Raw genomic sequence first — 27,792 nt, forward strand, 5'->3', positions numbered from 1 at the left:
ATTGCCAAGATAGATAGTTGCATTAATGTCCTAGATAAACAAATCTTAAGGCGTTTCCTTTTATCACGTTACCGTAGGAGTTTCATTGCTGTCACTTTTTCTCCTGTATTCCTCGATCGCAGTCTCCACGTTGTCCAGCTGTCGCCTGATGGTTTCTCGCTGGTGGAAAGGGAAAGCCGGGTGGAGAGATGCCATAGTGAAGAGCAGAGCCAACTGCTCTAGAGAACTAACGTTAAGGTTAATGCCAGACTCCATCTCCAACGTTGGCCGATGTGTAGGTTCTGTTTTCCCTGACTCGGTTCCTCCGTTAGTTGGGTTGCGGGCTTGATCGTGCTTGGATGGGGAAACCCCACCGTTTTTCAAGTCAAGAGAGGAATAAATATGGCTCAGTGTTCTAAACAATATTCCTGCACATTCCCTGTTTTCAGATCCCAGAAGAGATAGACAAACGAGCAGTTTGGAATGGACCACTGGATCGCTAACATCCACGAGGAGGCCCAAATCGGTCTGGCTGTTCGCCTTGATCTCATAGTCTCGGAGGATGTAGAAATCTTTACGTGCAAGGTCCTCGAGACATGAACCCAAAAACCGGAGTTCAAACGGTTGGCACATATGCAGCAGCCCATACATGAACTCTATCCGTTTCGCCGGGCTGAGGTTCAATCCAAACCACTCGAACACCGCCTCCTTGTTCAACTGTGGAAGCGGGCTAGCCGGTCTCCCTCCAGAATCCTCCGTTCCGTTATACGCAACCGAATTCGAAATTAAATGGTGAGCGTGAAAATTGCTGTCGTTGTTTTCCTGATCCTCTTCCACGGAGTTGTCTCCCTCCTCCGCCGCTCTCATGGGCAGCTTCATCTTGAGCATTATCAACTCTGAATGATGAGCTGGAAAGCAAATATCAAAGACGAAAATACATAACTGTTTCCCCCCAATCCCCCTCTAAGCATTGGAATGTAAGTTTTGCTCGCAAATCTGAGGAAACCGCTGTCATTTAGTGGTGGTCAGCGAGACAGTTTACTCGCTCTCCAGTTTGCCGTGCCTCCAGAAAATTATGTCGATCATTTTTAACTCCTCCCCTCCCCCTTTCGAAACTGCAGGGTCCTAAGCATCTCCCACAAACCCACAATGTTCAGAGTTTTTTTTCTGTAACGAAATAATGGAAAATGAACACATCCCCATATTATATTTTACATAGTAATATGGCTAGCGTTCTATAATTCGAAATTATTGTACGGTTATTGTTTGTCACAATACCTGCCCGGCTGGTAAAATGACACACGTTCTTAGCAGTGGCACTCATAGGCTGACTTTCAGATTTCACCTGTTGGGTTTTAACATATGCTATGTGATTGACATCTGCTCCTGAAGACCGAGCAGTTAAACCGTTAGGAAATCTCAGACTACGGCATAACAATGTCCAAATGCCCAAATATGCCTAGATATAGATATTTTACGTGAATAGATCCATACGCGCTGTGGTAATAATCATGATTCCAAACTACATCGTGGAATGGAGAATGGGGGGGGTCAACAAATATTTTTCATCACATTTAACTGGAGTGATCATAGCCCTGATTTTGGTCATGACAGTAATGCCATCTAGTGGTCTGTCTAAAGGAGTCCATTTGTATCATTACCGGCTATTGCCACTAGAGAGCAGTAATGTATCACAGTACTCTATGAGGTAGCCTAAGTCAACGCTTGACATACATGCATATGATCTCATACGTCATACCATACATTATGCGTGATGTTCAGTATAAATACAACTACGCAAATAAAGTCTTTCTCTTTTCGGTCTACCACTAACCGATGTGAGCAGTGTGAATTATGTCCTCCGTAAATCATATAAATGTATCCCTACATTAGCCTAGTGAGAATGGCTACGCCAACAGTACCAATTGTATCGTGGCAGGTACCAGAAAAGATAATTCATAGTAGTACATTGCAACTTGAAAGGGGGTTGTAAAACTCCATTTGCCATTTTACCCTGCTCAGTGAGGAAAAGTACTTCACTACAAAGATACAGCTTTATGCTTGAATTATATGTAAATATGTGTATCTGAACATCTTTCTGAGGTAACAAGACATTTCAAAATCTTTTCCATTTAAAAGGTTTTCAGTAAAGCATTCCGGTAATAATAAAAGTCCATACTTTCAAGTTCTAGAGCCTACTTAGGAACAAATACAAATTTAGCATCCATTAACACTCAACTGGATCTTGACTGTAAACAAGAAACTGTATATTTCAGTCCCCTTCCTGTAGTCGGCATATGTTATTGTTTAGGTGAACAATTTTATAAATGTATTATTCCAGCTGCTTTTTGCTTGGAAGTACAGGAAGAACAGATGATTTGTATGGAACACCATCACTCATTTACTTAAACACCCTAAACCACTGTGCATCTGTAGAGTTTGTTGAGCGAGCAGAGGGTCTGAAACGTATTAAACAATACCTGACAGTGTGGCTCTGTGTTTGCGCTCAGATGTTTAGAGGTTGGTTGTTCCTCTCTCTCTCTCTCTCTCTCTCTCTCTCTCTCTCTCTCTCTCGCTCCCTGAACTCTGGTACCTTGGGTGGGAATGTGGAGGGGTGGTCGTTGTGGCATCTTTGATCTAAAATAGCTTGGTTAACACAGGGTTTGTTTAAATTGTGGATCGGAGCACACATCTGTGGTTAAAGTATATGCATAACAGGAACCATTAGTAAAAACTTCACACGCACACAGTGGATCGTCAAGCAGAGCAGGGAGTGAAAATGGAAGCTGGCATATCTGGTGAGGCTGTAGGGTGCACTGTTCTTGTTGCCATCACTTTTCATTAACAGATGCCTCACGTCAGGCCACACAGCCACATGTAGGCTACAGAAAGAAAGACCAAGCAACTGCCTTCAGGACATTTCATTTTTACAGAGACAGACACACGTCTATTGGTTAGCTTGTCGACTTGAAATGTCCACACAGGCACTCCATAGAGATGGCACCATTGCTCTCCACCAACACTGGAGGTCACAACACATAACTAACTCAGTCCAGTACTCTTACCCCTTAACAAGAGCATTTATAAGTGAAGCAAATTGAGTTATCCTAAGAGCTAGGTTAGGTTTTTTTTAACATTCATCTTTCCGTCTGTCAGTCTGGGGAGTCCGCCCATGTGCATTGGCAAGCCTTGGGGAAGCCACCACAGGGTTTGATTTGCTTTAAAGCTGGTTTGCGGAGGGCTGAACCTACACCCCTCCCTCTCTTGCACTGGGGCTTGTCGCTTGCATACCCTGTCATCCAGGTTCTAAGGAGGCACGTCACAGCCTGGGTGGAGTATAAAAACAGATCTGCCAGCGTCCTGTCCTATTCATGTTTTTTTGAGCACAGTAGCTGGGATTCAGGCTGTGATACCAAGAGCCCAAGGATGAGAATATTTCAAACAGCAAGCTGCAAGTGACACTGTGATAGGCTTTTCTGCACTGAGGATTGGAACCTTATTTTAATTTAAAGAAAGGTAAGTCCTTTGGTTTGACAGGGTCAGTTGCTGTATGAGTTGCAGAGTAACTTACATTTGTTTCAAGCAAATGGCTGATTGTGTAGGCCACTAATACAGCAACTCTGGTTGATATTGTTCTACCTGCAACTTCAATCTTAAACAAAATACGATGGGGAGAACAATGTTGATGGGTCCTCTGACACGTACCACTCCATCTAGAGGTTTTATTGCTGACTTGACCTTTTAACTTAACCAGTTTTGCAATTTACCTTTACAGTTGTGTGATGGTGTGAAATATGTCATGATGTTTAGGATACCATTATGTATTTCCCAGTTTATACACAGTTTCATCACTTGTTGACATACAATGGGGACATGGACATTGGAATCATTACTGCTCTGCCTATTCCTGCCTTATATGAAGGGAACAGAAGTGGAAGACAGACAAGCAGGTCTGGCCAGTCTCTCATTCTTCATATATGTGTAATCATTCATGCCTATTATGTTTATGTTATGAATTATGTTAATAAAGTTTTGCTAGAGCCTATTCATTGTTAGCTATAGTTTATATTAAAGACCCACCTGACATAGTGTAAAATTACGTGATGTAAGGTTGCCTTAATGTCCAAGCTCAATAACTAGGCCTACCTGTTATATCCTTCTCATTGAAGTTGTTCTTAAAGCCACCTTGCTGAACACCTGTTACGACCTGTCTCACAGGTTGCAGCACAGCCGCAAATGACCTGGTGTACATCATTGATGGCTCTTCGAGTGTGGGAGTGCCCGATTTCGAGAAGGCCAAGCAATGGATCATGGACATCACCAGCGGTTTCGACGTGAGCTCCCTCCACACGCAGGTAGCCGTGGTGCAGTACAGTGACACTCCGCGTCTGGAGATTTCTCTCGGACAGCATCAGACCAGCGAGGACCTTCTCAAAGCCATAACTTCCATCAGCTACCTGACTGGCAAGACTCAAACGGGTCGCGCCATAAAGTTCGCCACTGATCACGTCTTTTCCTCGCGAAACCGCACGCTGCCAGCAAGGAACCGCATCGCGGTCGTGCTGACGGACGGTCGCTCGCAGGATGACGTGGTGGACAGTGCAGTTGAGGCAAAAGCTCAAAATATCGTTTTGTTTGCCGTGGGCGTTGGGAACGAAATCACCAGCTCCGAATTGGTCTCATTGGCCAACAAGCCTCCCTCCACCTATGTTCTATATACAGAGGACTACTCCTCTATCGGGAATATAAAAGATGTGATGGAGCAGAAACTGTGTGAAGGTGGGTAAAGTCATGGTAGTATAATTAAACTTAAAAGATCGTCTTTGGTCTAAATGTAGTACTTGGCGTCTCGTAAACTTTCTGTTCAGCTGCGCCAACATATATTTACTGATACTGTGATGTGTTTCCACCCCTTTGGCGTTCTCTTTATCCACCAACTCTGGCGTGTGGCAGGACTCCACCAGGGCCCTAAGAAAAAAGTCTATTGTCTTTTTAATAGTCACCTCTGTCGACATGTTGTTGATCATGAGGAACACAAAAGTTAGGGTTATGGTCAGATTGTGGTTAGCCAGCCAAAGTTCTGCCTTGACAGTTTGTTGAAAGCACAAAAACATGTGTTCTAGTTATTGAAAAAGACTATTATAACATCAAAGTTGACTAATACAGAAACCTATGGAGATGAGGAAGGACAGTTTGTGTTCCTTATTTCAGTAATTAAACATAGTGCACTAACTTTTCTTTGTTCTGTATTTTTCTGATCTGGAGAACTGAATCACCTACTCGTTAACCACTTATTTAGCTCTGAGAATCCATGTGCTGTGTGGTCAAACCCAAAACATTTACAATAACATTGAAATCTTTTCCTGCAGAATCTGTTTGTCCACTGAGAATATCTGATAACCAAGAGAAAGGCTTTGACCTGCTCACTGGAATGCAGATAGACATGAGTGCCAAGAAGGTCCAGGGTTCGCTGGTCACAGAGGCAGCTTACCAGCTGAGCACTCGACTGGACATCACCCTGAACACCAGGTGATGTTTTTTCCTTCAACATTGTCCTTCGAAGGGGAGTCGTAACTTCACTAAATAACTGTATATCATGTGTGAGTGGTCTTCTGCCCAGTTGTTGGAGCCAACTAATAACAGTATCAAGTTCATGGGTTTAAGTACTTAGAAAATGCATACACTAACTGAAAGTTGCCATGATAAAGTAAATCAAATTACAAATCATATTGTATCATATAATATCAAGGAGGTGTGAAAGGTAATATGCTGCATACCACTTAGCCTGTACAGTGAAGTAATATGTAAGTCGTCCACTCTAGGGTTCTCTTCCCAGAAGGCCTGCCTCCCTCTTACGTGTTTGTGGCCACGGTGCGCGTTAAGAGCCCTGCCCATCAGATGAAGTTTGACCTGTGGAGGATCTTGTCCAAAGAGGGCCTAAGGCAGGTGGCCGTGACCCTGAATGGAGCTGAGAAGTCCGTCACTTTCACCAGCACCAGCGTTCTCCAGAAGGAGCAGTCGGTCATATTCAACCACGGAAGCATTAAGGTGGGCAAGATCAAATTGTGGCATGGTATGGTACCTCTGGTCGGCTACACAAGATAAAAATACATTCGTGATGAAGTTATATTTGGATTAAGGTGTGTGAGATGAAATTGGACTCATGATAATGGCACATTCAAGATTACAGTGCGTAAGATAAAATAATTTGATGGTATATTTGGGGTATGTGAGATGACATGTTTGTAATAATAAAAAGATAGATTGGGTGTGAAGTCAATTGCCTTTGAGATACACCATCACAGTTAAAGTGGAAGGAGCAGGTAAGATGATTAATCTAAAGAGTGTGTGAGTGAAAAAAGAGTGAAAACACAAAACCCCAAACTTAATTTAGAACTATATTAATATAAAGGCGAAAAAGTGTGGGTGGAGTGTAAGATGCATGTCCTGCTGCCAGGTAAGCTGCCGTGTGAGAGGGGCGTGGCCAGTTCTTAAAGCAATCTGACACCTGCAGTGACGCCCATGGTATCTGAAACAGAGGTAAACAAGCAATAACACAAAGCGACAAATACCAGGCCTATAACAAGTGTATGAGCAAAATTGTTTCTAAAGCCTTCATTGGCATGCCCATGATCTGTGACAGTGAAATCAGTTCCAAGTTTCATTTTCAGAATGGAAAAATGTGCTGCTCAGTTAGAGGACCACAGTGCGTATTAATGGCAAGCAATTACATTTTATTTAAAGGACCGATAAATAACTGTCAGTTGAAAGAGTTGAGACATGCCGTGGAAACTAAACTAAAATCCTTGCATACTTTGCAGTCCTTGCCAAAACAAGCAGCAATTACAAACCAAATGACCCACGCTTCCCTCCGCAGAGGCTTTTCAACACGGACTGGCATCAGCTGAAGCTTCTGGTGAAGCCCAGGCGCGTCACTTGCTTCCTGGATGGTGTGCAGATCGAGGAGCAGCTCCTGGACCCGGTGGTGCCCATCTACATCAACGGCCGCATGCAGGTGGCCAAGAAAGTCAGCCTGGAGACCACCGTCCCGGTGAGAGTGGAGCCGCTAGCATCATCTTTTGGCAGCGCATGTTTGAGGAATTGGCAGGGGGACGACTTAAGCTCACCAGTGCGACCACAGATTCTGGCAAAGCTTGGTTTATACTTCTATTTATACTGTGTCTGCTGGATTTATATTTAGGGGAGTTGCTACGGAAAAAAAGACAACAGAGAGGGTTTTCAGGTCTCCTAGTGCTTATAGTGCTACTCTAATAAGATGTGAAGAAAATGCAGCAGAAAATGTTAAGTTGTTCCGGTTGTGTTTGTCCAGATTATTATTCAGAAAATGCGACTATACTGTGATCCTGGGCAAAGCGACAGAGAGACTGCCTGTGAAATCTACACAGTGGTAAGGGATGTTTTTACATAACTGAGAGCTGAGACCAGTTGTTCTTATAAATGATTAATAATTCATAATATTTTATTGTATCAGTAGGAATTATAAATATGATGTATTCATATCTGTTTTACTTGTTTTCATCCTTGACAGGAGGATGATCGGGTAAGTCCCTTTTATTCCCTGCCGTTCAATAAATATTGACCTATACAATACTATAGAGCTTTACACTGCTATACACTGAGCACATACACTGTCACACAAATACTGAGCTCTATAATACTATAGAGCTATACACTGTTCATTAAATATTGAGTTATAAAATGCTAGATGGATGCTAAGATAGCTAAACGATGGGTGTGGCTATGCTCCTTCATGTTATACCTACAGTATGTATTGCCTGCACTGTTGTGTGAAGTGTGCCTATTCTCTACAGTGTTCCTTTGATCGCTCCACCGCGGTTGCAAACTGTGACTGCCCCTCTGGAAAGCCTGGGACTTCTGGTCTTCCTGGACCTATGGTGATTAATACGCTCTAGAATACACCCTGTTTTGAACTGAATGATTCTTTAAAACCTTCGTTCTTTGTACGTATTAATGAATGAATGAAACGCATTTAAACCTTGTAGGGCTTTCGGGGTGAGAAGGGTCGTGAGGGTCCCCCTGGGCCTGACGGTAAGCCTGTGAGTACTTATCTCTGAATTACACCACGACTTTACCCCCTTTATGAGCCATCACATTCAGCACAAACACTGCATTGCTTATTATCAGCGAGTGAAAGTACTTCATGAAGAAAATGCTTCATGACCTCAATACTCTGATATCTTTCAGGAGCCATATTAGTGTGTACACTACATTATGTATTGTGGGTGATGTATAAGTGAAAGTGGGATATCACTAGGTGGTGTCTCTAACGGTTTAAAAAGTTTGCTTTGGTTTGTCTATCTGAAGGGGAAACAAGGTGAGCGTGGATATCCTGGTGAGCCAGGGAAGCGAGGAGAGAAGGTGAGAACCTTTCACCATCTTCTGAAGCTCAGCTTAGGGTACACGCCCAGGTGTCATGGGGTCATGGGGTGTTAAGGGTTTTCAGTCATCCTAGCCCAGGCCAGGGGTCCCCACTGTGTGAATTTTAAAAGATACAGTATGAACACTGTCCATCTCCATGTAGATGACGGATATGTCTGTCTGTCTGTCTGTCTGTCTGTCTGTCTGTCTGTCTGTCTGTCTGTCTGTCTGTCTGTCTGTCTGTCTGTCTGTCTGTCTGTCTGTCTTTGAACTTGTGTAGGGTGAAACCAGCCAGCAAGGGATGAAGGGGGAGAGAGGGATTGGTGGGCCTAAGGTAAGACCTCAGGAATACAGTAAACACTTATAATCAACTGCTGTATTGTCTTGACAGCTTCTTTCTGTGATTGATGACATAATAATCTTGTACGATTGCCTAGTACTTTTTTTTCAAACTCCGAAAAAGCTTTTATGTTTCTTTGTGTAAAGCTTGCGTATTGAGCTCACTGATGTATGCGTTGTTTATGTTGCTAGGGTGACACAGGAACCCCAGGGCCTCCGGGACTACCAGGACCCACAGTAAGACACAATGTGACACTTAATGAACTTACTGATACACTATTTTATTAACTCAGTGTTAGACTATGTATTAGCTTATGTCCATATATGTGAGGGCTATTCAAGCATAATTTATATCCATCTGTTGTCTGTATCTGATGTTTTGCACATCCGTGCATTTGATACCATAACATATACATATTTCCTTTTTAGGGGCTAGGATATTCACACCTAGATTTGAATGAGATTGGCCTGACCAGAGACAAGGTAATGGAAAGTGTTAAGATTTTACGTGATATACAGCTGAAAATTCTTTAGCCGTCAGGTTCTCTGTGGGTGCTACTGAGCGTGTTTGGCTGAAGGGTGATAACAGTGCACGTGTTGGCTTAAGGCAAACCTAAGGCAAAATCAAGAATGACATGTTTGATTTACCTGTCTCTCACATGTATTCATCCCTTAGGGGATCCTAGGGGAGACAGGGGCACAGGGTCCACCAGGAAAGCCTGGACCAGCGGTAAGTGTGTCTGTGTCTGTGTCTGTGTCTGTGTCTGTGTCTGTGTCTGTGTCTGTGTCTGTGTCTGTGTCTGTGTCTGTGTCTGTGTCTGTGCCTGTGTCTGTGCCTGTGCCTGTGCCTGTGCCTGTGCCTGTGCCTGTGCCTGTGCCTGTGCCTGTGTGTGGTTATCCTCACACCCCTAATAACAACAATCAGTCTGTTTAAAGCTCATTAAGGGCTGCTCCCTTCCCGTGTGAGTGGCTGTTTCATGGACCATTTCCTATATCCTGAACTGAACCTGCTGAAGGGGTGGAAGTCCTAGAGATTAACGGCACACAGTACACAGAAGTCACCCCTTAGCTGTGCTGGGCAGTACTGGCCTGTCATTTGGTGCCAGGATAACTATTAGAAAATGTTCTAAGTATGCAGGGCCTACTGTTTGTTGAATCTTTCCAGGTTCAGGCAAATAACAAGAAAGTCACTCTGTTATCCAGTGAACGAGACAAAGTAAAGACAAGCCTAGGGATAGGACTGATAGATTCGCTGTAGAACTATTAGAAACATTTTTAACCATACTGGGCCTTCTGTATGTTGAACGTCTGTCTACATCTCTCCATGGCACTATGTAGAACTATTAGAGACATTTGGAACCATGCAAAGAACTACGGTTCCGTGGACCATTTGAGGATAATGTTATAATGATCAAGTTCTACTCAGTAAAGATCCAGTTAGAGTATGTGTTCTCTGAGGAAGATTATTCAAGAGTGTGAGTTTGTTTGTGACTCAAGGTCTATATTTCTGTTAACTCTTCTCAGGGGGAACCTGGGCTACCAGGGGCCGATGGTCTACAAGGCCCAGCTGGACCAAAGGTAAGGTTGGGATTGGTTCATTAGCATGTAATGTACAGTGACTACCATGTATACTAATGTCTTTGCCAACCAACAAAACTACATACATAGGAAGTCCGGTTTTCTCGTCAGTTAGAATGATTTCCTTTAATTTACATATGAAAGTACTTTGCATTTCACAAAGCAGAATCGAAAGCCATTTAACCTCAGTTTCTCCCCTGAGGTAAACATGATATCCTACACCACTCATCCTCTAAGCAGATAGTAAAGCTGAGTGTAATTTTAGGAAGCTCCCTTCAAAGTATTCTCCAAGAGGGATAAATATGTGGCGGGATATTTTTTTCCCTATGGGAGCATATTTGTGGTTAGCTGTGTGTCTGATTCATCTTTTTTAGCGCTTGACCAACAGGAGGCAGACTTACTGCATGTTGTTTCTCCCGTGTGTCTATATAAAGACCGTCAAGACTGAGCCTCAGAGAGAGGAAGAGTACATTTCTCTGTATGACTGTGTGTGTGTGTGTGTGTGTGTGTGTGTGTGTGTGTGTGTCTGTGTGTGTGCATGTGTAGAGATAGTGCGAGGCAAAACATTGACAGGGAGTGTGAGTTTCCCTATATTTGTTTCTGTGATGCCTGTTACCCAGGGTAAACTTTTTTGTCTTCCATGGTGAGAATATGTTTGTTCTGAGACATTTAGCTAGGAGCCTTACACTCTCACAACTAGCACTGCACTAAGACCAAATGTATCAAAGAGAGCGAGCAGAAAATCATCAGTTTCACCCGAGAAACTACTTTGTAAAGTTGATTACAAGTTATCCTGTGTCTGCTACTAGAGCCAGATAGCCAGTAGGCTGGGGTCAGGAAGAACTGGGGTAAATTACAGTTTAAGAAATATTTGAGAGTGATTCATATTTTGCCATCGGACAGATTGAGTGAATCAATGTTAGCTCTTGTGAAAATAACACTATAAAATGGTGCCAGCGATAACTGACCAAGGGCTAATTTGCTTTTAAGTCAGCTGTTTCAAAAACAGATGCCGAGCAGCCATGTGACTGTTGGTTTGGTAATGCACATCTGTGAGTTGTGCAAGTGGAGACTACTGTAGTGTTCTGTGAATTCGCAGGAAGAGGCCTGGTGTCTTGCCACCCCACTGTCAGAAAATTACATTAACACCAAAGGATGTGTTATTTATGTTGTAGTTTCTAACACCATCTTACAACCCCAGAGGCTTAACGGATTTCATGACAGTTACATGGGGCGATAAGATCTGCTTTGTATCTCACCTCCTTTTGCACCTCATTTTCTGTGAATTCATTTAAACTGAAGAGAGTCCATGAGAGAGTGGGTAAAGTGGCCTCGTCTGTATGAGAGGAAGGAAACGGTGCTCCTTGACTGCTCATGCGTTCTGAGGGGCCCCGCACACAAATGAACTGACTCGGATGAAGACAAATGTATTTTTGGGATATTTTATGAAAGAGGTGCGTGCTGCAGAGCATCTCCTGCTGAACTTTTATAGTAGCAGTTCACTCTTCGCGTAAATATTATAAATAACTAATTAATTGGACTAACTGACACATTTATTGGCGTTCCACCCTGCCAGTCGCAATGATGTCCTGCCTTTTTGGATTAGAAGACAGCATAAATACCAGACCTGTGTAAATCTGGAACCGAGCCCTGAGGTTTGCAACTCCCAGCAGCCCCCCTCCTCCCCTTCCCGCCCCCCCCGTCCGATGCACTGGATGATTAGCTAACCGACGATGGGCTTCATGTGGTGGCTAAGATGAAAGCAACCTCGCCGGGGTGGGTTTTTCACCACAGCGCAGCCGGTGCAGCGGCCTTGGCTTACGCACTCTCTAATCACCGGCAAACGCACACAGGGACCATAAAAAATAAAAGGGGAGAGAGAGAGAGAGAGAGAGAGAGAAAAGGACCATACCAGGCATAGAAGGCTTCAAGAACAGTTTTCAAACGAGGCTGGCTGTCTTAATGATCGTTAAAAAATCAGAACCGAAAATCATTTATTGAGGCTTTTGGAATTCTTAAAGGAACATTTTGGAATTCCCTGTATGAGGTGGATGGAATATCAGCCTGGAGGGATGTCATAAAGATGGTCTTAATTTGTATTCTTGTGTTTTCGTTTGTAGAGATAATTGTAGACAACCAGGGGAAGGGTACTATTACTTTGTATTGTCATTCAAAGCCCACCTCTTGTCAGTATGGGAGGTCCTCCAGGTTTTGAAATGTTGCATGCAGGATCTAATGTTTTTGTGTTAATGTGTTTATGGCAATCTGTGTGAGTATGTTTGAGATGGAGAGGGGGGTGGATTGTCTGTACTCTGTACTTATGGAACAGTGTTTGTGTGCAGATGCATGTGGCTTGCAGGTGTGTGTCTGTATGCATGCATGCGTTCATGTTTTGTTTGTTTCCATCTGTGTGTGTGCGGTTTGTTTGCAACATGTGTTTGCAAAGGGTGGCAGTCATCATCAAAGAGAGATCCGATGGGCAGACACCTGCCAGACAAGCCTAAACAGGTCCACCCTCCATCATCTTGTCAGGGCAGGGTCTCAGAGATGGGAGAACCATGTGGTGCCTACCATCATGCCACCATCCCGGTTTGATTATCTAGATAGGTGGGAATGTGGCAACCTTTGCTCGGTGGTTGGCCCAAACCCATATATTATGAGGATATACTGGTAACTCGCTAGCTTTAAACACACGAAACACGAGGCCTCAAAATAAGGGTCCATCCAAAATAGTACACAGCCAGTTTTTAAGTGTGAAAGATGGCTTGTAATTTGTCAATTCACATGGCTTTTCATACACCATATCTTATAGATAACCTTCATTATGGCACTCTTGGGTGCCACACGGTCTTACCTCGTAATCACAGGCCTTTCAGAGTTCAGAGTGACAGTCATGTTGTTAAGGAATCGTGGGGGAAATCGGTGCTATTTCTGTCTCATTGTGCGCTTTCATACGTCTTTCTATCTTTACTCCTCTGTCATCTTAGGTTTTTAAACGTTCGCTGAATTTTGTGGTTCTTGATTTGCAGATGGAGGGTGCTTAATTTCTAGCTTCCCAACTAATTTCTAGCTACCCAAATGTGTAACATAATCATTCAAAGGGGAAGATTTTGTATTTTAGGAAACATACTTTGTGCTCTTAAAAAAACAGATCAGTACACTGCCTGTGTTCTGCCATTTTTCATAGTGGCATGTTTCATGTTCCAAAAAGTTCTGTTGATTTGAATGGGCCACCCCAATGTTTGGAGGTCTGATATGTAAGGGAAATGGTATAGTTCGGTGGTCATTATTGAAAAATATTATACAGCTCTTTAGGATGTTCCAAAAAAATGTATTGATTTAAACCACCCCAACGTTCACAGGTCTGTTATTAACTACTTACTAACCGAGAGTGAGGTCATGCCGGGAAATATCAGACTGAGGCTGTAACGTATCGACCCAGCGATAGCGAGGTTGATACGGCAAAGCCTCAGTCTGATATTTCCCAGCATGACTGAACGGTCGAGGTAAGTAAGTTGTTTATTATTTGGCATTTTTAGCTCCTTTCATTTTGCAAATGGAGAGCAATGGTAATTGTAAATAGAAAACATATAATTTTGTTCAGCTCTCAAGTCTTCCCACGACACAGTTTGTTTCAGGCGTTGCCTAGCAATCAATTACTTGCTAAATTACAATGATAATTGTTACAATGATATATAGAAAACGGACAACACGGCTCAGCTAAAATGGCTTTAATTTACAGTAAAGTAACAACACAAGTGATTTAAACTATAGTAGTCTAGTCTTCATCATCACTTTCAATAATACATTTTCGCTGCTTCTGAATTTCCTCATGGCTTTTGATGTCTATCAATATCGCTAATTTCGAAGATGATGTCAGAGGGCAAAAAGAATCCGTATCAGACCAGCAGACCGGCGAGGAGGTCAATACGCGACTGGCATGACTACCCATAAGCCAATCAGAATGCTCGTACTGTCCTTGCCATATAATAATTCTTTATAATGACCGCTGCAGAAATGAATGAGCACTGTAATTGGCAACGGGTTTTGTGCATTCTTATAATATGCGGGAAAATGAATAGTCCAGTGGTCATTATCGAAAATATGTATATGTATAAATCTGTCTGTTTAAGCTGGCCATTGAATGGAATTGGTTAGCTTTTTAACAAATATTGACACAATTTTCTATTGTGATTTATGATTTCATTTTTAATTATTATTTTTTACACTCTGACATAATGCAACATTGGTGACATTGTGAAGCACAAACTTAATTTTCCATGTTCTCAGCTCTGATCTGGCTCCAGATCGCTTGTCAAGGAGCCATAATCAGTGCTTGTCTTCCTCAATATTTACAACTATTACAGTTTTACCACCACTTTTATAAGATCATACAGGCTTCTTATTTGGCAAATGACAGGGTGCTGCATGCATGTGTGTCTCAGAGGGCTAAGAGAGGCTCAACACTTCAAAAGCATGCAGGCATGTGGCACCCTCCTGTTTCAGGAGCTAAACTCCCCCTCCCTCTCATGTTTGTAGAAAGAAATGCTTAAATGTTGGTAGAAAGTTCTGCATTTATGTTTGTGGCTTACCACTATGGTTAAACATGTACAGTGTGGTGTGTGTGTGCGCACATGTGTGTTTGTAAGTGTGTGCCTTTATATGTGCGTGTGTGTGTGTTTTACGTGCACGCAAGTACCACAAACTTCAGGTCTGTGACAGCAGGAAAATGTACGTGCAGATGCATCCGTGAGTAGCAGTGAGAGAAAACAACACAAACTGTTTCCATCTGACACACAACACACATCCATCCAAGGGATATGATCAATGTCACGTATCTTGACTGTCCCTCTCTGTTTCTATTTCAGGGTGAAAAGGGAGAAGCTGGCAATGATGGACAGAGTGGAGTTGCAGTAAGTGAAGTTAAGACCTTTTTCACACAGGAAGTACTCATTTCCCTGCTCTATATTATAATATGAACAGAACACAGTTCTCCGGTCGCCGTTTTTTTTTATCTCCCAGCTAACATATACACTGAAACCAGTCATGGTCTATGTGGCCGTGCCAAATACACCGGACGTTTTTAACTCAAAATAGTCCTCACCGCGTGGTTTGACAGGACTCCAGATCTAGTGGGCGTCTCACCACGGTGTTTACTAACCTTCACGGCCCACTACCGGGGGTTTTGAGGACAACTCTGTGAAGGTGTGCCGTCTGCGCCAGTGATGAACAATGCACATTTGTAGTTGCCCAGACCCTCTGATTATTATCTCTTTCTATTCTGGGAGCTCCGAGTATGAAATTCACCACCGCAGTGGTCGATCAACAAACCCCAATTTCCCAGTTCTTTCCATCCACAGGGCTCTGCAGAAAATGTGGCTCCTTTACTATTGGTAGGGCAACAACAGAGGGACACTGTTGAGACTTGAATCCTGTTCTCCTAATGGAAAATCATATAAATAACAGCCTGTGCAGTCAAATTCATTCATCTTCATGCAAACCAGTCTTGGGGAATAATTTGGGTGCTTTCATCAATATGACCCTAGCTGTTGTTAACTAGCTGTGACTAGCTGCATAGCAATTGCTTTTGGTTTAGCTCTAAATTGACTACTTTCACAGCTGTGTTTGTGTTTCTGTGTCCACAACCTAATGGGAAGACATGTGGTTTCAGAAGAAATTAAGAAAGATTGAAATACCCACAACTGCGTATGGCAGTGATTGAAAGTCATCAATTTAGGGCTTAGCTTTTTTTGTGTGGACGTGGTCAGATAGATGTCGCTGCATAGTGGAAAAGTACTGAAGTGGATGACAGGATGGATGACACAGGCAGATGCGAGAGAGAGGGGTGGTTAGGGGGGAGGGAGCGGGGTGACGTGAGATGAGTGAGGAGAGTCTCTGACACTCTCTGGTTTCTTTCTCCCTCACCATCCTTTTCCTTCCCCTCCTCTCCCCTCCCCTCCCTTCCCCTCCTCTCTCTAACCCCACCTCTTCTGTGGTGAACCTCAGGAGTTTTTTTCCCCCCTCTGTATGTGTGTGTGCGTGTGTGTGTAGAGCCTAGCGGTTTAAACACACACATGCAACAGGTGGAGGCAAGATGAGGGGTATTATTTATACCCAACTCCCTTCCCTTCCCTCTCACTTTCACTTCATGTCTGTCCAAGTCAGATCAGGTTTATTTCATGTCAATATGTTTACTTTTGAGGCTACTTTAGGGCCATCTCTTTACATTAAATGAGTTTATCCTTTATGACTTTCCTTTTCTAAGATTCATTCAATATTATTTTAGTAAAATGGAAACCCAGTTTTAGGTTTAGTAACAGAAGCTGCTCTGGATAATGTTTTTCTTTTTTTCCCCAAAAAGGTTTGGTAGTTCCTATCACAGAGCAGTCCTTTTTTTCCATTGGGCTGGTATCGTCCTCTTCAATTGTTGGTTTTGTTGTACTAAAGCGCTTGCTGTCTAGTTAGTGCCATTCTATAGTAGGTGGTCTGTATTGCATAGCATTTGTTTATGATGTCAAGGAGTTTTCCACTTATTTGGGCTGTGCTCCTCCTGCGTAGTTCCTGTCTGATCTTCATGTCAACACATCAATTGCATCTTTACGGATGAATACACACATGGTGCTGTGTGGCTTAGGAGAGTTTTGAGGAAATTGCTTGCCTGCTGAGTTGACATGTTTTGTGCGTCTACAAATTATTACCCCTGCCCTGATGGTCAATTGCTGAATTAATGAGGTAGAGCGCCAGGCTGTGATTTTTGAAGACTGTGTGTGATGAACTTTCCCTGTGTCTTAGAAGGAAGACTTTTGAAATACATCTCAAAGCATGAACTTAATTTCCAGTGATAGCATCTCTTGTTTTTTATGTTTCATTGTGCAATCGCTTTGTCTTTTTCCAAATACTCAGTTCTCAGTTGATGAATTGATATCATATAAACAATACCAGTGTCTTCACATAATAATGGCTGCTTTCAAATACAATAACAAAGAAGAAATATATTTCATATTTGACGTACCTATTTTAGTACGTCGATTTAGTTAAAGTGTCTGCTAAATACATGGCCTTTACTCTTACCCTTAGTATAAAATGTGTATGCAATCACTAAACCAGATTTATCAGGCAAGTATTGTACATGACAAGTGTGAGACCTGTTTGTTATTTACAGACCTTTTCCATTTGGGAAGGTTACTAGAGATTACTAATCTGTGTTGTGCATTCACTGTTGTGTTGATTCGCCACTGTGCCTCTTTGTTATTGCCAGGGTATTGGAGGCCTCCAAGGAGAGGTGGGCCCCGCTGGTCCCCAGGTGAGAGTGCTGTTTAAAACCAGTTGTGGTGTGGAGATCTGTACATAGGCATGTTTAGACTGAGGGGAACTAGACTCCTGAGTAAAACTAGGAGTGGGAGGGAGTGTGTAAGAAGCTCTAAAAGCAGAACCGAAACTGCCATGGCAAGCCACCATGCATTGTGGAACTAACCACTTTAAACATTGGCTTCATGCACAAGATTTACATCAAGATTACAATGGCTGTCCTTGGGTTGTATAGATTTTCTCAACCTGCAGAATAAGAGAACTGATGTTAAAATGCTGTCTTTTCCAGGGTGAGAAAGGCTTGCCTGGGCCTATAGGACCTGCTGGCCCAAGAGGCCCTCTGGTAAGGTTAATGCAGTGCTGTCCCTGTTGAACACTGTTTGTGTGATGTGGTGTGTATGAGGCCCTGTGCACTAGAGTTTGATAAAAAAAAGATCTTGTAGGCCAATGGAGTGAGTTTGATGAACACATCTTCTTTGATAAAGAACAGGGTTTATTGCATCGACCACAGCAAACGTTCCTCTCTTGAATTAAATGGACAATCTTGGATTCAGTTAATCAGTGTATTTGATTTCATTTCAGCTTTAAAAAACTTTAATACAAACTTCCCTTACCTACGTCTCTCTTCTCATACAATCAAAATCAGTTATGACAAGATTGTCCTAGGACAGGAATGAGTCATACAGTTCTTGGTTTGCAGTTATCGGGTGTAGTCATTTCAGAGAGTTGGGACCAGAACAGAAACAGGAGTGCAGCTATACAAGACACTTTCTATACCAGGTTACTTGTATGCTAATCAACAGTAAGCCTTTATTTGAGAATTAATCCTGAAGTATTTATTATCCTGTAGCGTAGGTATTTCCACCAATACCAAAACAAAGCAGAAAGAACCATTTAGCTAATTGAGCTCTAGTGAGAACATTGTCAAGGTAATTAGTCATTTCTTGTTAATTTCATCTCCAGGGGCTGCCTGGTCCAGTTGGTTCTCCTGGAGCTAGTGGTCAAGTAGGCCCAAAGGTAAATCGGTGAGAGATTTTGAATGAGTGTGAGAGTGACCATTTGTATGTGTGTTGTATGAGAGTGTGTATTAATTGTATGCTCCCAGTAATCAGGTTGCCTGATTTGAGATGTTACACATTAACATTTATTTGTCATTTGAATGTCCACAACTTTACATATTTTTATTTTCTCGCTGTAATCCAGGGTAACCCAGGGCTACGGGGTCCAGAGGGACCTGCAGGGACCCTGGGGCCTAAAGTAAGTGTGTCACTTTGAATGGTTAGTTGAAGCTTCGCATGTCTATTAAACACATTTACCATCCTCAGCCACTCACATGCCTTCATGTTAGCAGGGCCTATTTCAACCAGTTCAGTGGAAAGATGAAAAAAAAATGGTTTCCTGTTTCTATGGTAGCCTTTTTTCATGTGGAGGTGTGAGGATGTGGACACATAAAATTCAGCTTAACTGTGTGTTGTGGGCGCAAAGAGCGTACACTTCTTGGTGCCTTTTATCCTTCCACCCACCACCCACCCACCCTTCAGTGAAGATACTGTCATCAACTGTGTCATTAAATCTGAGGTGTTGTGGGGGTAGGGGGGTACCAGTACCTCATCAGATAACAGATGTTACTCCTCTTCTCAAGAAAGCAAAGGGACATCGATGTGTGCTACAGGGACTGCAGAGCTGGCAGTATAGCTATATTCTCGTTCCTACACTCAGTGTGATGCAAGCATGCCTTGAGTGCTGACTGACAAGCCCTTCACTCAAAGTATATGCAGATCACCCAAAGGCTGCTCTGAAGATGTGACCTTGTGCATAGCCTAGCCTCACAGTGTCCTCATGTTACTGTGGTGTGTGTGTGTGTGTAAGCAAGAAGTGTTTCAACAAGTGTTCGACTCCCACAGGGGCCAGACGGGGTGCCTGGGGCTGAGGGGCCGCCTGGAAGCAGGGGCATGCCAGGGTTCAAAGGTCATAAGGTAAGGCTGTAGATACATGGAGGCAAGCCACATAGCTGTGCCGTGTGGGTGACATGCAAAGGGAATGGAAATTATTCAATTGTATCCATTTATGTAGCGCCATTAAGAATCGGCATTGTCTCAAGATGCTTCACAGAGCCCAAGGCCTGAACCCTCTGAGCAATCACATAGATGACCGTGGCAAGGAAAACTCTTTAGCAGAACCCAGGTCAAAATGATAATAAGGTCAAAGATAATAAAGGAACTAGAGTGATTTATCTTAAGATTGTGGATTATGAGCTGTAGCAAACCTTACTGGTACTTATTATACGGCTCTTCAGAACGTTCCAAAAAGCCCCGTTGATTTGAATGGGCCATCCCCAACGTTCGCAGGTACTTATTTTCATTTATAACACGGGTAGATGGAATTATAACACGGGTAGATGGAATCCACCATTCTGAGAGTGAGTTCCGGGGTGTGCTATATTCAACGGTATAGTAACTGTACGACCTGTTTTCATCTACCTGAGCGTTCCAAATCAGTGCGCACGCAAAAGAAAATATCTAACCAAGATGGCGGCGTGTTGTGGCTAATGTAGTGGGGATTGTTTCATGTGAATTAAGCTATCTACACAACTTTTTATATGTCTAAATTGACTCGGTTAGTTGTTTCTGTGCTACACGAATGTTGCAGAGTATTGTAAGTCTTTACTGAAAGTCTCGAATATTATTTGTAGGTGACTGCAAACGCTTAGACCAAAAACCCATTGAAAAACACGTAGCTTTTGTGCTAGGCTTACAGACGTGAAGTTCCCAATGCTATTTGTCTGTTGCATAGCAACAGCCACACAAAGGGGGACTATTTTCTCTTGGCTACTGAAATGTGATACACAATGTTTGGTGACTAGAACTTTTTTGTGCTGAAAGGCAGCTTACTGTTTATAATTAAATTTGACTTAATATTTATAAAGTCACTGGCAACCGTGTTATAAAAGTACTCGAGTCAGTACGGTATCGTCAATAATGTACTTGTTCGAGGGTTTGCCGGCCCTCTGCTGCGTGTCGGGCCTAACAACTCCCTCGAACAAGTACATTATTGACGATAACGTACTGCCTCTCGAACCTTATTGCTGAAATAATGACCTGCATATAATGACCGCTGTGCTGTAAATGGCAACGGGTTTATTACACGGCTCTTTTTAATGCTGTAGAATGCTCCATCAATGGAGTTTCAGCGGACGGTTGAGCAGCTGTGTTCTAAAGAATGTTCAATGTCTTTGAAGTTCAACGTCTTTGGCGAACTATTTCTCTACTAACTATTTCTCTAACACTACGTATAGTAACAAATACATTGTAAAAAGACACTGTGTTAAGTTATTTTTTTGTTTTGGCAAGTAGCCTTATAATAAGCGGGATAATGTATAGAACGCCGGTCATTGTCGGGAAAATAAGCCCCTTCAGGGTGAAGCAACACCCCTCCGCTTCGCGTCGGGATGCTGTTCGCCCTGTCGGGGCTTATTTTCCCGACAATGACCTGCGTTCTATACATCATCCCTTACAGGTAGCAGTGTATTATTGGGTTTGTGACGATAGTGAAACTCTTGAGTATTGCAAATGTATTTTTTGAGACTGGTTTGATTCTCAAAAACATTTCTTATTAATAGCTCACATGCAAAGATTGGTGGCAGACAGTGGTTTATTTGGTGAAAGCAGAAAGCAGCGCTGTTCATATTGCATAAGATTTACTCAGATTGTATACATATACTGGTGTGTTCTTTATACTCTGACAGTTATCCTAAAATTAGATTTAAAAATCACAACGCATGACCTTGCTCACAGAATCGCAATATATTGAATCGTAACCCCTGTATCATGATTGGTATTGTATTGACCACCATCTTTCCAATACCCAGCCCTAGTCTATTGGTCTGATCCAATAATTGAATGAATGAAATACTGTCTGAATGAATGAAGAAATGTGACATGATCTTACTTGAAGACCCTGTTTCTCACTACTATATTGCATCCCCTCTCTCTTTCTCAGGGCGAGTCTGGTGAGCCTGGGCCTAAAGGCAGCCAGGTAATACATCCACAAGTCTGTGGTGTTCGCTTGCTTTTTTTAAACTGCAGTTAATCAATCTCAATCTCTGGTGCCTAGAACATGCAGGCAGGATAGATGCACAATTTGTTTCTGACCTAGGATTGGTGTACACTAACTGCTGTTATCATGGAATGCAAGCTTTTCAGCTCTGCCAGTAGAGTTGGGATAAACACAGGCATGAAAGTGTGAAAGTCTTGTGTAGTTGTTTGGTTTAGACTGAGCTAGCTTAGTTTAGGTGTAGCATTGCCACGACAACGTTATTGCAAAAACACAATAACATCTCTCTCCTCAGCATATATAACACAAGACGCAATCAGTGACCTTGTGCTTATTCTTGTTCCAGGGCGAGAGGGCGACTGATGGCCAGCCTGGGACCCCTGGCACACCTGTATGTATCTCCGTCATTTCTGATCTTTTGACCTTTAGTGCATGCATGTCCACATGGTATGGAAGATGCCATGTTGTATCTAGTTTTCCCAGGACCGTTTTTGAAATGTGTGTGAAACAATGGCCATCTTTACGTGAAAAGTTTTCCAGAAACAACACTGTTGTGTGTGTCTTACAGGGGGTAGCTGGGCTTCGTGGAAGTAAGGGAGAGGTGAGTGTTTTTGTAGATCCATATTTGATAGTTTTACTTAACAAAGTTATGTTGTACTAACATAAGTTGTAAGTATAAATTGTGAGAAATGCTAAATATGTTTGCAATATACTCAATAATATTCAAAAGTACAATGAACTAAATTAAATTGCTGTTGACTTCGTTTGCCCTAGGTTACCTTAATAATCAATAAGGCAACTTTAATGATTGGGTACAAGCAAGTCAATTTGGCATGCTTAAATTGATTTAGTTCATAAATGAAATGGTTCGAGGTAATCAGTTTCCTCAAATATTTTGACTTCATTGAACTTCTCCGGGTTAACAGTGCATAAGACTTTTGATAGCTGTAAAGGTTTTTGATAGCTGTAACGGGATGTCGTGTTATTTTCCAGTGTTATGGAGGGCTTTTTAAATCCTCTCCTTTCAGAAAGCCATAGCAGAAACTTTAGCTGCAGATTCTGCCCTCACTTTTTTGTTGTTGTTTTTTCCCTCCCCACTCATACTGCTGATACTCTTTCATGTTTATGTCTTATATGTCCATAAAAGGCATTAACCAAAAAATACATGCATAACAAAAGACAGTAATGTAATGCATATGATCCATGTTACTCTGCGTAAGTTCTATGTAACTCAGTGTTTCACCTATACATATATAACTCTCTATACCTATATATCTGTGTATATAAATCAGTAAATGATTTATGTATCATGATGTAGTTGTGTCTACATCCTGTGTCTAAGTGTATATTTATTTCTCTACGCCTAGAGAGGTTTTGCAGGAGAGTCCGGAGGCAGAGGGGCTGATGGGAGGAAAGGGGACGTGGGCGCCTCAGGAGCCGCAGGACCCCGGGGATTTCTAGGCCAGGACGGACCACCAGGGCTGCCAGGTGTGCCGGGGTACCCAGGGAAACCTGTGAGTGTGGCCCAAATACTCTCAAACGTGTTTGTGTGTGTGTGTGTGTGAGAGAGTTTGTGTGTACTAAAAGTAAAAGGGTGTAGTAACTTGCTGATTGCATGTCTTCTCAGGGAAAACCCCCTTCAGAAGAGCAGCTGATGAAAATATGTGCTGCTGTGCTGCAGAGTAAGTTACTTTACACGTCTTGGGTTGGATTATTGTTGTTGTTGTTATTCACACATATTTCACATAGACATATACAGTCTTCTATTTCAGAAGGGCTTACTTATCTAAAAAGTCTTGTTTTGTATTATTTACAAACATCAATTACCTATTTGTGTCAAATGACCATTTGGCCGTGGCCAATTCCTATCCATAGTATACTAGTGCATAAACACAGGATATAAATCATGCAGCCCTTGTGTGTCTTTCCAACACAGTGTGATGACAACGGGAAACATCTGGTGCTATGATCCATGCTATGCTAGTTTCATTTCTTCATTTTGAAAAACACATTGTAAATATGCGCAACCAGGGCAATTGCTCAATCCTAACCTGCCTACACACCCTATTTTAAAGTCCTGACTCTAGGAGATTGCACCATTTCAACCACAAGGAAAACTTCACCATTAAGCAACTTCAGCAGCTGCTTCTACATTTAAGGCTAACAAAAAGAGATTCTTTGTTAGAGGAGTTGTCTCTCAACAACAAAAAAGTCCCTCAGGTTTAAATGAGTTGCAGTGACCTGAAAGTTGTACCTGAACGCGCTCATTGAACGAATGTTCATGAACTCGTTCATAATTCTAGTGAACGTGAACTGAACGTACTGTATTACTGCCTGATGAACGATACTGTGAACGCGTTCATTCTGGTGTCTGTGAACAGCACGTTCACTCTTTTTAATTAAGTTCAATAAGGTGCCAGATTTCTAGAGACTTTCAGGTGGAAAATACACAGTTAACAGTCCTGTATCCAGTCGCTTCGTGGGCTTTCTTCTACTGTCTATGCCTGGCAAGTGTGAGAGCGCCAAAGTTGTGTAGAGGCCGAGAGCGGTATTGCAGACATATAGCGCTTTCGAAAAATTATAGCTCGCAACATGTTGAAAAAAATAACTATGAAGAACTATGAACTGAACTAGTTCATGTAGAAAGTGAACTTTCCCAACAGTGACTATTACTACTACTTCTACAAATACTTCTGCTACTTTATATAAATAATGCTGCAACTATGACTACTACTACAAATACAACTGCTACTATTAAACTACTGCTACTGATGATGATGATGATGATGATTCTGTTCTCCTCCACAGACCAGCTTCCGCAGGTCATGCACATGATGGCCTCCCGTAGCTGCAGGCACTGTGAGACAACTCAGGGGCCTCGAGGGGAGCCAGGCCCTCCAGGCCCCAATGGCCCCAGTGGGACCCCGGGGTACCCTGGTACGCCTGGGTCTCAGGGCTATGCCGGAACCCCTGGGAGGAGAGGGGAGCCGGGGGTCAAAGGTGAGCGGATGTAGATGGTGGAGAAAGAATACACCTTCAAGGCCACTGTTACAGGATATGGGATATAAGATGTATATATAAATGTTATATAAGACATAATATAGGATATAACATATGTAGTGCTGCTTGACAGTAAAAGTTTTTTGTTGTTTTACCATGATTTTCCTATTTTATCATCACCAGTATTCCATATATGAAATGTCAGGCTTATGTTCATCAATTGCATGTACTTGTTTGGAGGGAATTGTGTGAGTAGCCAAATAACTACATGAAACATGGAATTACTTTATGTGCAAAAGTAAGTGAACCCCCAGCTGAATTGGTAAAGTCAAGTAAGTAACAGATTCGGTGAAACACAATTGGGTGCTTAATTTGTCGATTAAGCAAACCAGTTAAATGTGACATCTGAGGGGATTTGTGAGGTGTCTGAGTCAGCTATCTAATGTACGCTACTACCCACAAGGTAAACAGCGATGGGTTGGACCGATCACAGCCCTGTGGTCTCTGTGTGGCTTGTGTCGCCTCGTTGGATAGATAGAATTTGGGAGGTGCACACAAACAGCGGCACCCACTATTTCCCTTAATTTTTGCAATTCAACCCTGTTATGCAAAAAAATTGAGGATACAGCAACACATAACAGTATATATGTATTTTAGTGTTTCAAAATGTTGGTGTTTTTTGATTCTTTGTATTTTAAGTGTGACAGTAGTCTTTGCTGGGTGACAGCATTTTCTATAGTTATGGGTGAAGTATGAAGTGTTTTGGTGGTTGTGCATTTTGCATGAAAGGTTAACTGATGTGCTCAGGTGCGCTTTTGTGAAGCTGTGTGAAGAGTAGCATATAGAATATAAGATATATATATATATATTATACAAGACGTTATATCGGATATAATATATATCTCCGTTATATATATCCGTTATATCGGATACAATAAATATGTTAATTATATTAGTTATTAAGGTTATAGTAGATAAGATGTGTGTGTATGTTTAGGATATAGAAGAGCTTGTGAATCTCTAGCTGCTGCTATTTGTCTGTGTGTTGGTGTCACAATGATGACAGACTGTCTTAGAGAATTCTTTGAAATGGGGAAATGCATTCACAAGTGTAATTCGCATAAATCTGGATCCCGGAAGACAGACAGAAAGTCTAAAACCCTTATTCTAGTAATCTTATGTGTGGGTGGCTTTCAATTCAGAGTTTGGGCTGCTGTTGTTTTTATAAATGTTGAAATGTGTGAAAACATGTTTCCTTTCTATCGCACCCACAAATGTTTGCCTGCAAATGTGACACCTCCAAACACCAAACCGTCCTCGCCCTGTAACATGGTCCCTTGTGTGCAGGTGACATAGGACCAGCAGGCATGAAAGGCTCCAAAGGCATTGGGGAAGTAGGGATGCCTGGCCCACCTGGTCCTGCAGGTAAAACATGGCGCTTAGGTTTTTAGCCACACAAACTGGCCAATAATGTGATTTTAGAGTGTTTGGTTCTAAGCTCAGTTAGCTAAAAACCAGTCTGTTGTCCCTATGCATGGGTCCTCTTGTCCTCTGTGACAGTAATAAGAAAAAGAATAAGAATAACAGTTACTACTACTTCTACTACTACTACTACTACTATAAATAATACTACTACTGGCCGCTCTTACTGTGACTATGACTATTAATGTTTTCCTCCATGATGGATTCAACAGGTCTGCAAGGCCCCAGAGGCAGTGATGGCCAGGGGTATCCAGGACCTCCAGGGGACTCAGGGAAGCCAGGAATACCTGGGTCCCCGGGCAAACGAGGGCCTCCGGGCGAGACGGGCGTCTGCGACCCGTCCTCCTGCTACCAGGCCTACAGGCAGGACAGTTACAGCAAAGGACCAAACTTCTGAATGCCCCCACCTCAGTGCCCAGAACCCTGGCAGGCACTATCAGGCAGAGGCTCTGGTTTACATAGCGCTTCTAAAGTCAAGCCTCTGGCACACACAGCACATGGCTGTGACCTTACACACGGCTTCAAAACCACCTCTGCTTTGACATTTCCATCTTATCTAAGAGTCTGACGTGGTGGGGATTTTTTTTTTTTTGTCAAGTCGGAATATAATGTATGAATCTTACCTGTTTACCATAGTGTAGGCTACAATTGCAACTTCGCGACACGATCGTGCTTGACACTAAATTATTGTAATTTGAAGCAATCAAAATCTGTCAAACTGTCCTGGGGTGCATAAGTTCATACCACCCCACTTCTGACCATTGATCTTGGAAACTACACTTTCGAGAAACACCAAATCGCTGAACGCTGTGACGTGGTTAGATAATTACAAAATGCACCGCTATTTAATACTTTGACAAAGATATAAATGGATGTGACGCCTTACAGCTTCCCCACAGCAAGGCTTCCAGACGTCACAAGACACCTCTGAGAAAGGTTGTATAGGCAATGTGTAGCTTTACACTAAATTAGTCTTAATTTTCTTCAGGAAGTGTGTTGGTTGTAGCCAGTATTGATGAGATCTGTGAAAGCAAAAATCTTTAATATGCCAACATATGTTTCCCCATAATACTCTTATCAGTGTCCTATATCATGATATCTCTGTTTTATTTTTGTTGTAATATACAGACAAAAATGTACTGCACTGCCTGGGTCCTGCTACCTCTATGCTGGATGTGAAGCAATACATATTTCACCATACATCACATCTACTCATCAAAGGACAGGGAACACTGTGTCTGTGAAAAGGAAATGATGGTCTTGACTTTTTTGAAGCAATATTAGTCATTCTTTTGAGTCATTATTTGCAGCTCCAATGCTTGCATTAAAGTAATGCTAACAATATTCAGTGGTAAGGTGCCCTGAAGTGGTGCAAGCATTGCATGCATTGAAGCCGTTTTCTTTAAGACTGAACCCTCCAATCCCTCTAGTGCCACCAAGACTTCTCCCTGAAATTCAGTTAGTATTGAGTGTTTGAAGTTAACTTGGTGTATACATATTATTCTACCCCTATCTTGTTCGTTCTGGGGATGCATACTCTGTCCAAAAGCCAAAAGAACACTTTTGATCCACGTAGCATACTGAAGGGACCCATAGTATGTTTATGTATTTTCCAGTTTGTTCTCTTTTTTTTGTTAATGTTGTCTTTGATTA

At 42.4% G+C, this 27,792-nt stretch overlaps 2 protein-coding genes across 2 annotated transcripts in view; one reads left to right on the forward strand and one right to left on the reverse strand.

Moving 5' to 3' along the window:
- zcchc2 (zinc finger, CCHC domain containing 2) overlaps positions 1 to 867 on the reverse strand; it is a gene marked incomplete at both ends in the record, with an annotated part of 28,266 nt that extends 27,399 nt beyond the window's left edge. The window contains one exon of the mRNA XM_080838085.1: positions 73 to 867. Coding sequence (XP_080694211.1) covers positions 73 to 867 — 795 coding nt within the window. The remainder of the gene's footprint in view (positions 1 to 72) is intronic.
- Positions 868 to 3,844: 2,977 nt separating this feature from the next.
- Positions 3,845 to 26,536, forward strand: LOC308363613 (uncharacterized protein; the record flags this gene model as incomplete). The annotated part of the gene is made up of 29 exons (XM_080836425.1): positions 3,845 to 3,929; positions 4,198 to 4,758; positions 5,349 to 5,508; positions 5,802 to 6,027; positions 6,857 to 7,030; positions 7,310 to 7,387; positions 7,529 to 7,540; positions 7,812 to 7,895; positions 8,004 to 8,057; positions 8,326 to 8,379; positions 8,660 to 8,713; positions 8,911 to 8,955; positions 9,148 to 9,201; positions 9,395 to 9,448; positions 10,243 to 10,296; positions 15,165 to 15,209; positions 17,555 to 17,599; positions 17,894 to 17,947; positions 18,568 to 18,621; positions 18,808 to 18,861; positions 19,509 to 19,580; positions 21,604 to 21,639; positions 22,004 to 22,048; positions 22,226 to 22,258; positions 23,025 to 23,171; positions 23,285 to 23,339; positions 24,466 to 24,657; positions 26,005 to 26,082; positions 26,352 to 26,536. The coding sequence occupies 29 exons, from the start codon at positions 3,845 to 3,847 to the stop codon at positions 26,534 to 26,536; spliced, it is 2,844 nt and encodes a 947-aa protein (XP_080692551.1).
- Positions 26,537 to 27,792: the final 1,256 nt, after the last annotated feature.

Source organism: Sprattus sprattus (genome assembly GCF_963457725.1).
Source record: "Sprattus sprattus genome assembly, chromosome: 4".
NCBI classification, from domain to species: domain Eukaryota; kingdom Metazoa; phylum Chordata; class Actinopteri; order Clupeiformes; family Clupeidae; genus Sprattus; species Sprattus sprattus.